Genomic DNA, 9,584 nt, shown 5'->3' on the forward strand with positions numbered 1-9,584 from the left:
TAAGCTAATAATAACAATATGCTGAAGGAATCGTAGTAGTAGAGACAGTCATAACGGCATGACCGTTTCTATTGGAAATAGTAGCGTCCCTAATTCTGTTTAAAGGCCCCGGGTTCAGGTCTATCCAGAAGTTACTGAACATCTCCTCTTGGTACTAAAGGAAGCCTGATGTGAATGGTTAAAGATAAAACCAGGAACGCGTGTCTCTCTCTCTCTATATATATATTTTTTAATGTGAAGGCCAAGGATTTCCACTGGAAAATAAGTCACGGAACAACCTTACCCACCCCCATCTCTGCTCCCCCTTGGACCTGGGTATCAAAGTCCTGGGTAAATAATATTCCACCTCAGGGTTTCGGGGCGGATTCAAAACTCCAGACTTAGGGACATGGAGGAGCTGACGTTCCAAAGCGGTTTACCTTTCTGCTAAGTCGTGGGCCCTCACGGGGGCCAGGCGGCCTTCTAGTAGTTTCTCTCATCTCGTCTGGAGTCTCACCAGCTCGGTGACCTCCGCGATGGCCCGGTGGTACCTGTCAGAGGCGGATTTGAACTCCACCAGATGGGCCTCGTAGCTCTTGATGGCTGCCTGCAGCTGGCTCTTCTCCACCGCTCCCAGGATGGCACGGACGATCAGATCCAGGCCCAGGCCCAGGACGGCGACCCCGACGCTGCCCAGCAGGGACGCGCCGATGTGACCCAGGGCGGCCGCCAGCTTGTTCAGGAGCCCCTCCGTGGCACCGGAGCCCACCAGCCTCACGGCCACGGCGCTGGCCGCCGCTGTGGCCTCCCCCAGGATGGCCGAGATCACCTTCTGCACGATGGCCACCTTGTCTGTCTCCTTCTCCTTCACGTCCCGCAGCTTCTGGTACAGCGTGGGCTCCAGCTTGTCCCTCAGGGCCTGGTCCACCTGCTGCAGCTCCGTCTGGATGCCCTGCACGGCTTCAATGATGGCGTCACAGTTCTCCTTGATGGTCCCCTGTCTCCGCATCTCGACGGGAGGCAGCCTGCACCCCAGGTGTGTGTTGAGGACCCCGATCAGCTCATTGGTGGCCTGGAAGCTGTCCAGCAGGCAGCCCAGCAGCTGCTGGTGCAGGCGGGTCACTTCCTGTCGCCTCCTGGGGTTGTCCGGGAACAGGAAGTCGCTCTGCGCCATGTGGGAAGGGTAAGCGCTGAAAAGGAGAACAGGACACCCCCCCATGAAAAAGTTCCCCCCAGCGAGCCGGGCGCCGTGGCTCACGCCTGTCATCCCAGCCGCCCAGGAGGCTGGGGTCGGAGGATTGCAGGTGGAGGCCAGCCCAGGCAGGAAAGTCCGTGAGACTCTGATCTCCAAGGAACCACCAGAAAACCAGATGTGGCGCTGTGGCTCAAGGGGTAGAGCGCCAGCCTTGAGCTGAAGAGCTCAGGGACAGCGCCCAGGCCCTGAGTTCAAGACCCAGGACCAGGAAAAAAAAAAAAAAAAACACCTTAAAGTCCTGAACAGTGTCTGCCCTGTGCAGTTCATCAGGAATATTAGTGATGGATAAGCCAGGGTCCATGAGCTGTGAGAAAGATCTCTAATACACAAGAGGGTATAAGCAATTAGTTTTCTCTCTATGAAACCTGGAGTCAATCTATGGAAAGCATGGACGAATGAATAGAATCCATTGATGCTTAAGACTCTGCATTGTTTAGTGGTGGGAAATGCTCTCTCTCTCTCTCTCTCTCTCTCTCTCTCTCTCTCTCTCTCTCTCTCTCTCTCTCTCTCTCTCTCACCATTTGCAAGGCTGGTACCCCTGAGCTCTTTCACCCAAGGCTGGCGCTCTACCACTTGAACCACAGCGCCACTTCCGGTTTTCTGTTGATTCACTGGAGATCAGAGTCTCACAGACTTTCCTGCCTGGGCTGGCTTTGAACCGAGATCCTCAGATCTCAGCCTCCTGAGTAGCTGGGATGACAGGTGTGAGCCACGGGTGCCCGGAGGTGGTGGGAAATTCTCAGTGGGAGACTTCATCGTGTTTATCAAGCATTTGTTTAATTAACAAATAAACCCGATGGGTTTCCAGAAGTCATAAGAACCGGTCTAGGAAGCGCAGCCCAGTTTGGAGAGTCTTTGCTTCCCAACGTTGGTGATTTCCCCAGCCACTCATCAGATCTGCTAGGAGGGTGTTTATTTGGGGGGAGGAGGGATGAGGGCAGGGTGGGGGGGAGGTTACTAGCCACTTCTGCACAGATTTTGGGTGGTTCTGGAAAGGGCTTTGTCCAGCACCGGTGGATGGAGCTGCCCGATGGATGGGGAAAGCGGTCACCAGCAGGGGGCGACGGCGATCCCGGGATTTCTTTCTTGAGCCTGTTGCTGAGCAGCAAGCCGGGCTCCGGGCGGGTGCGACTTAATCCGAGAATTCTGTGGCCCCAACAGTTTCAAGTTCAAATACACGCACACAAGTTACACGGGGACAGGACGCTGGACGTCCACACACAGCCAGACCCAAGGAGGAGCTCAAAGGGCCAGGCCTGTGATCAGAGAAAAGAACAGCGATCCGATGGACTCAGGAAATGGACGCAAGAGGCCTGATTCTTCCATGTGGTTTCTGTTCCTTTTTGTCTCCTGGGTGGGTTTCTCTGTCTCTGGGAGGGTGAGGGGGACACAGAAATGGGGGAGACAGAGGGGGAAACCAAGGCAGCCGGGGTTCTCACGGGACACCAGGTGGAGAATGAACTCTACCACTTGTGGGGGGGGGGGGACGGGAGGGAAAACCTGGGGGAGAGAGCGAGGGAAGGGGGGACAGGGTCCAGAGCAATGCACTCGTGACTCGACTGATGTCACTGTCACCTCTCTGCATGTCACCTTTACGATCACAATAACTTACAAGAAAAACAGATGTGGCTGTGCTGATTCTGCTGACCAGCGTACAGCCTGGGGGGAAATATCAAGGGGAGACGGAGCTGAGCGGGGAGCAGGGTGGGGTGGGGCGGGGGGCATTGTCTCTCCCCTTGGCCTCGCAGTGACTAAGTCGGCAGTCAGGACGAAAGGGTGCACCGGGCGGTAGAACCACCATCGGCCGGAGCGCCAGGTCTGTGTAGCGAGGCTGCGGGCGGATTGACATGGTGGTGTTAGCGAAAGGGGTTTGCAGCCCAAAACCAAGAGAGGTTTGCTGGCCATATTCTCAACCAACAGTTTTCAGGATAGATTTGTGAATGACCCAAGACTATCTTGACCAGTGTAATAAGAATTAGAAGAGTCTCTCTCTCTCTCTCTCTCTCTCTCTCTCTCTCTCTCTCTCTCTCTCTCTCTCTCTCTCTCTTTCTCGATTCCTGAATCTATCCATCCATCCATCTATCTGTCCATCTATCCATCCATCCATCCATCTGTTCATCTATCTATACATCTATACATCTATCTATCTATCTATCTATCTATCTATCTATCTATCTATCTATCTATCTATCTATCTATCTATCTTTGTATCAATCCATCCATACCTCTATCTATCCATCTATCCACTCATCTGTCTGTCTGTCTATCTGTCTGTCTGTCTATCTATCTATCCATACCTCTATCCATTTATCCACTCATCTGTCTGTCTATCTATCTATCTATCATCTATCTATCCATCAATCTTTCCATCCATCCACCCACCCATCCATCTGTCAGTCTGTCTGTCATCCATATGTCCATCCATCTATCATCTCTCTACCCATCCTATTTATCTATCTACATCTGGAAATATGAAGTATACATCATACATGATAGAGATATGCACACATACATATCACACTTTACTAATCTAGTATAGTGTTTGCACCCCAATGCACATTATTTTACTCTTGTCAGTTTTTCTTCTAATTATGTTGTGCAAAATAGGCTTTTGTCATTGTGGATAAAGAGATCATTTTGCCACCAAATGCTTCCGGGTTCTTAAATGGCATAGTTTTTCCCTTTCTTTCTTTCTTGGAAGCAGCTACAATGAAATCGCATATCTTTGTCTCCAATTGGACCATCGGTATCCCCTAGTTTAGTTCTCCAACCGCATCCTCCCCTCCTAGGACAATGCCAGAGAAAGGAGGGAAAAAGGAATTCAAGAAGAGAAAGTTACACGGCCACTGGGTGGAAGAATTACATTTCCTGGAGCAAGTAAAGGTTTGATCAGACGACTAAGCCTTCTAAACCAGAGGAGGGAAACCCAGCTGGCCTACCTCAGACTTACTTCCTTAGAAGGGATAGCTGGAAAAAAAACAAAACTCACTCAATGCACAGGGGCTACGGGAGCAGAGCTGTGGCTCTGGCGGTAAAGCACCAGCTTTGAAAGTAGACTGGTACCAGAGGCACACGCATGCATGCACACACACACACACACACACACACACACACACACACACACAGAGTAAGGAGCTTTTATTACCTTAAGCATGTATTGCAAACCACACCCCAAAGCCATTTACACTGAGAACGCAGAATACATGTTTACAGCCAGATTCTTACCCCGTTGCCTTTAGGAGTTGGGTCCGGCGGTAGAGAGAATTATTGAAGTGCTTTCCCACCCCCCTCACTCCCCCCCACAGTCTGGATGTTTCTAGATGCTTCCAGTGGAATGTGATGACTGGCAGGCTTTGCGGGGGCCCCGCCCTGGCCCCTGCCTGCCTGCTTTGTGGGCTTCCCCTGCTTCGGGGTTCACAATTCATTGCGTTCCCAGATCAGGAGAAACGTGGTGATCTGAGCAGGGGCTGGGGGGAGAGGGGAGAGAAATTTTAAATCTTCCATGGGGGAAAAGCCCCCGAAGTGGCGCTGTGGGTCAAGTGGTAGAGCGCCAGCCTTGAGTGAAAGAGCCCAGGGACAGCGCCCAGGTCCTGAGTTCAAGACCCAGGATTGACAAAAACAAAAAACAAAAAAAAAGACATGGGGTATCTGCTCTGGTGTGTGTGTGTGTGTGTGTGTGTGTGTGTGTGTGTGTGTGTGTGTGTGTGTGTGTGTGTGTGTGTGTGTGTGTGTGGTAGGACTTGAACTCAGGGCCTGGGCGCTGTCCCTGAGCTCTTTCACTCAAGGCTGGTGCTCTACCACTTGAGCCACAGCTCCACCTGGAAATCCTGTAGGATGGAGATGGGGGGCTGGGGAGGTGGGGGCTGGGGAGGCGGGGGGGGGTGAATAAGCTCCTTTCCTTCCCCCCAGCGGCCATCTCAGAGGCCGGGGGTTAAACGTGGCTCAGGAGGAGTCAGGACGTCTCCAGGCCGAGCTCTTGGAGGAGGACGTGCAGACTGACCACGCCAGAGACGGAAGCCAGGAGCAGGGCGGAAGGGGTGGGCTGAGCGCCGGAAGCTGCACCCAACAGACACAGTTAGAGATGTGCCAGGCAGCAGACACGTTTCTCAACAGCAGCAGCAGCAGCAATAATGATAGAGTTGCTACTTTAACCTGAAAACTTCCCGATGAAACCTGGGAAGTCTACTTACTTTTACAAAACATTTTTCTTAGATTATGCCAACTCACACCTCAACTTGCTGACTCCCTCCCTCCCTCCTTCCCTCCATCCCTCCATCGCTCCATCCCTCCTTCCCTGCTTCCTTCCTTCCTTCCTTTCTCCCTCCCTCCCTCCCTCCTTTCCTTCTTTCCTTCCTTCCTCCCTTACTTCCTTCTATCCCTCCCTCCCTCCTTTCCCCATCCCTCCCTCCTTCTTTCCTTCCTTCCTTCCTTCCTTTCTTTCTTTCTTTCTTTCTTTCTTTCTTTCTTTCTTCTTCTTTCTTTCTTCTTCCTTCCTTCCTTCCTTCTCTCCCTCTCTCCTCTTTCTTTCTCCCTCCCTGCTTCCTCTCCCTCCCTCCATCCCTCTCTCCTTCCCTCTTTCCTTCCTACCTTCCTTCTCTCCTTCCCTCTTTCCTTCCTCCCTTCCTTCTCTCCTTCCCTCCCTTCCTCCTTCCCTCCCTTCATCCCTCCCTCCTCTCCCTCCATCCCTCCCTCCTTCCCTCTTTCCTTCCTACCTTCTCTCTCTCCTCCTTCCTTCCTTCCTTCCTTCTCCCTCCTTCCTTCCTTCTCTCCCTCCCTCCTCCTTCCCTCTTTCCTTCCTTCTCTCCCTCCCTCCTTCCCTCCATTCCTCCTCCTTCTTTCCTTCCTTCCTTCTTCCTTCCTTCCTTCTCTCCTTCCATTCTCTCCTCCCTCCTTCCCTCCCTTCCTCCCTCCCTCCCTCTTTCCTTCCTTCCCTCCTTCCCTCCCTCCCTCCTTCCCTCTTTCCTTCCTTCACTCCCACCCTCCTTCCTTCTCTTCCTTCCTCCCTCCCCCATCCCTCCCTCCCTCCCTCCCCCATCCCTCCCTCCCTCCTTCCCTCCCTCCTTGCTCGCTCCCTCCCTCTTTCCTTCCTTCCCTCCTTCCCTCCCTCCCTCCTTCCCTCTTTCCTTCCTTCTTTCGCTCCCACCCTCCTTCCTTCTCTTCCTCCTTCCCTCCCTCCCTTGCTCGCTCACTCTAGTCTCTCTGTCGGATCCCGAGAAGGGCTCCCTTGTGAAAGTGTCACACCATCAGAATGCTCGGCCGATCCTGCGGGCGCCATGGCCCCCCGCTGGCCTTGGGCCGGTTCTGCCAGCTGTGACGTGGGAGCCTCCACCCGCGCCCCAAGCTCAGGGCTCACCCCAAGTCCTGCCATCCAACTCATGCTGGTCCCCGACTCTCTCCTCTACCATCCCCACTCCCAGCCAGCCCGGTGCCCAGCGACTCAGGAGGCTGAGCTCTGAGGATCGCGGTTGGAGGCCAGGAAAGTCCGTGAGACTCTCATCTCCAGGGAACCACCAAAAAGCTGGGCTGGCGGTGTGGCTCAAGCGGTAGAGCGCCAGCCCGGAGCGAAAGAGCCCAGGGACGGCTCCCAGGCCCCCCCAAGCTGGACAACAAGAGCAAAAGCAAGATTACCTTTCAGCAGCTGGCAGTTGTAGCGGCTCCTGTTGCCCGCCGAGCGCAGGAACCACCGATCGCCACTCTGATGTTGGCTCCGGTTGACGACCCGGAACACCTCGTAGGGCGGGACCAGCACGGCCTGCTGGAGGGAGAACGGGGTCACGCGTGCCCCGAGACAGGTGATCAGGGTGAGCAGCGTGCGCGCGCCAGGCCTCCCGGCCTCCTCGCTCAGGAGCGGGGCCAGGAGGAACTGGCCCAGGCGGACGGTGACCCCGACATCAGCCTCCAGGGTGACGTCCCTCATGGCGTGGTGCACCCGGTGACACGGGCCCCCGTCCCGCGTGGCCGCCTCGGCCCTCAGCAGCTGGACGGCCGAGGTGAGGTAGTAGTGGAGGAAGTTGAAGCGGAACGCACGCTGGTACTGCCGGCCCGAGCTGGCATCCCCGGCCAGGGCCCTGGAGAAATCCGAGCGCACGGTGGCGTCGGACACGTAGAGCAGCAGGGCCACGGCGTGCGTGGGGGTCAGGCCCGGGGGCAGCGGCCTCGCGTGGCCCAGCCACGCCAGGTGCGCCCGGTGCCACAGCCTGGAGTAGTTCCTGTGGGCGTCCACTTCGCGGGTGAAGTAATCGCGTTGGGTCAGCGCCTCCATCACCTGCTGGTGGCAGCCGTGGTACTGATCATCGAAGGAGCCCGGGGCCAAGTCGACATCGATGTCACGGATCACCTAGACGTGACCAAGGAAAGAGCCATTCCCACGGGCTCATTTCGGTCGGACAGGGAGAGATGTGGTGGCAAGTTTGCCAGACTTTATATAAACCCGTGTGTGTGTGTGTGTGTGTGTGTGTGTGTGTGTGTGTGTGTGTGTGTGTGTGTCGGTCCTGGGGCTTGAACTCAGGGCCTGGGCGCTGTCCCTGAGCTCTTTCACTCAAGGCTGGTGCTCTACCACGTGAGCCACGGCTCCACTTCTGGTTTCCTGGTGGTTCCTTGGAGCTCAGAGTCTCATGGACTTTCCTGCCCAGGCTGGCTTTGAACCGTGATCCTCCGATCTCAGCCTCCTGAGTGGCTGGGATGACAGGCGGGAGCCACTGGTGGCTAGCTATGAAACATCCTTTTCTAGGAACACAGTACCTCTTTTGAATTCTCTTGGAGAAAAGCTTTGAATGAGGCTCTGTGAGTAACAAACCTCCCCAGATTCTCAAAATAAAGATTGGGGGGGGGGATTCAATCTGGAGGATCACTGTTCCCACCATCCAGGGTTCTGTTGACACGTCTTTGCGTTGGATGACAAGCGGGCTTGTCCAGGGAAAGTTCCAGAAGGAGAGACTAACCCACCCTGCACCAGGAGGTTGCCTAGTAATAAGTTATTGGTTATGCCGGGCTTCCCCGATCCTGTTAGAATGTTCTGGAAAAATCCACCCTCTAGAAGCTCCTACCTCTGGGCTCCCTGTGGGGGTCATCAAGACCAGCAGCAGCAGGAGGGGCAGAGGATTCCTTCCCTTCTCCAACTCAGGGGTCTTCTCCACCCTCTCCAGTCCTGGCCACTGCATCCTGAAGAGAAGGCTCAGCTCAGAAAACCCCGCTTAGTCCAGTCCTGCCTGGCTGGGCAGGGCTGGGGGGTGGGGGGGGGCGTTCAGCCTGGGCTCTGCCAGGAAAACATACGCGGTCCTGAACTGGGGGTGAGTGGGGATGCGCCAGGGTCTTATCTACAGCCACAGACTTCTTGTATGGGTCATCCGATTGGTGCCAGGTGGAGTCAGGCACACCCTGTCACTGATAGGCTCAGAATAGGAGAGCTGCTGGTGTGTGTGTGTGTGTGTGTGTGTGTGTGTGTGTGTGTGTGTGTGTGTGTGTGTGTGTGTGTGTGTGATGTGAATGCTGCTTTTTCCAGGCATGTTTGAAATTCTCCAATCTAGGGACTGTAGTTGAATTCAGAGCTTTATCCTGTGTGTGTGTGTGTGTGTGTGTGTATGTGTGTGTGTGTGTGTGTGCGCATGCATGCACACCAGTCCTGGGTCTTGAACTCAGGGCCTGGGCGCCGTCCCTGAGCTCTTTCACTCAAGGCTGGTGCTCTACCACCTGAGCCACAGCTCCGCTTCCGGTTTTCTGGTGGTTCCTGGGAGATCAGAGTCTCAAGGACTTTCCTGCCCGGGCTGGCTTTGAACCACAATCCTCAGATCTCAGCCTCCTGAGTAGCGGGGATGGCAGGCGGGAGCTGCTTAATGGTTCAGAGGAAGTAGGTTCTGCTGGGAGTTTTGGCACTGGGTTTTATGTCAGTAGCTTCACTTTTGTTTTTTTTTTCTTTCCCAGGCTGTTGGGTTTGGGTCGGGGCTCCTCACCTGCCCCGCGCCGGTGCTGTGCCCCTTGAACCACGTCCTCCGCCATTCTGCTTTGCTCGCTCCTCCGGTGAGGTGATCCTGTTCACGCTGGGGTTGAACTTGACCGTGAGCTTCCTATATTTAAAAAAAGTTTAAAAATTGTGATGACAAAGGTGACATGCAGAGGGGTGACAGTGACATCAGTCGGGTCGTGAGCGCGTGTCTCTGTGGACCCTGTCCCCCCTTCCCTCGCTCTCTCCCCCCCAGGTTTTCCCTCCCGTCCCCACCCACGAGTGGTAGAGTTCATTCTCCACCTGGTGTCCAGTGAGGACTACGGCTGCCTCAGTTTCCCCTCTGTCCCCCCCATTTCTGTGTCCCCCTCACCCTCCCAGAGACAGAGAAACCCACCCACGAGACAAAGA

General features: G+C 55.0%; 1 protein-coding gene across 1 annotated transcript; it reads right to left on the reverse strand.

Annotated features, from left to right (window-relative positions):
- Positions 1 to 219: 219 nt before the first annotated feature.
- On the reverse strand, positions 220 to 8,481 carry LOC138820124 (single-pass membrane and coiled-coil domain-containing protein 3-like). The gene is made up of 4 exons (XM_070011828.1): positions 8,281 to 8,481; positions 7,262 to 7,571; positions 6,863 to 6,989; positions 220 to 1,169 (listed from the first exon to the last, which is right to left on the reverse strand). The coding sequence occupies exons 1-4, from the start codon at positions 8,392 to 8,394 to the stop codon at positions 476 to 478; spliced, it is 1,245 nt and encodes a 414-aa protein (XP_069867929.1). The 5' UTR covers positions 8,395 to 8,481; the 3' UTR covers positions 220 to 475.
- Between the last annotated feature and the right edge of the window lie 1,103 nt (positions 8,482 to 9,584).

The sequence above is a fragment of the Dipodomys merriami genome, unplaced genomic scaffold, assembly GCF_024711535.1.
Source record: "Dipodomys merriami isolate MVZ:Mamm:240054 unplaced genomic scaffold, mDipMer1.0.p SCAF_84, whole genome shotgun sequence".
Lineage (NCBI taxonomy): Eukaryota > Metazoa > Chordata > Mammalia > Rodentia > Heteromyidae > Dipodomys > Dipodomys merriami.

What these genes read in the sequence shown, in the direction of transcription:
- LOC138820124 (XM_070011828.1), bottom strand. Translation starts at nt 8,394, where the DNA reads ATGCAGTGGCCAGGACTGGAGAGGGTGGAGAAGACCCCTGAGTTGGAG. An exon ending in CCCCCACAGGGAGCCCAGAG is followed by an intron (nt 7,572 to 8,280) that starts GTAGGAGCTTCT and finishes GGTCACGTCTAG; the next exon opens with GTGATCCGTGACATCGATGT. An exon ending in CAACTGCCAGCTGCTGAAAG is followed by an intron (nt 1,170 to 6,862) that starts GTAATCTTGCTT and finishes TCTCCTTTTCAG; the next exon opens with CGCTTACCCTTCCCACATGG.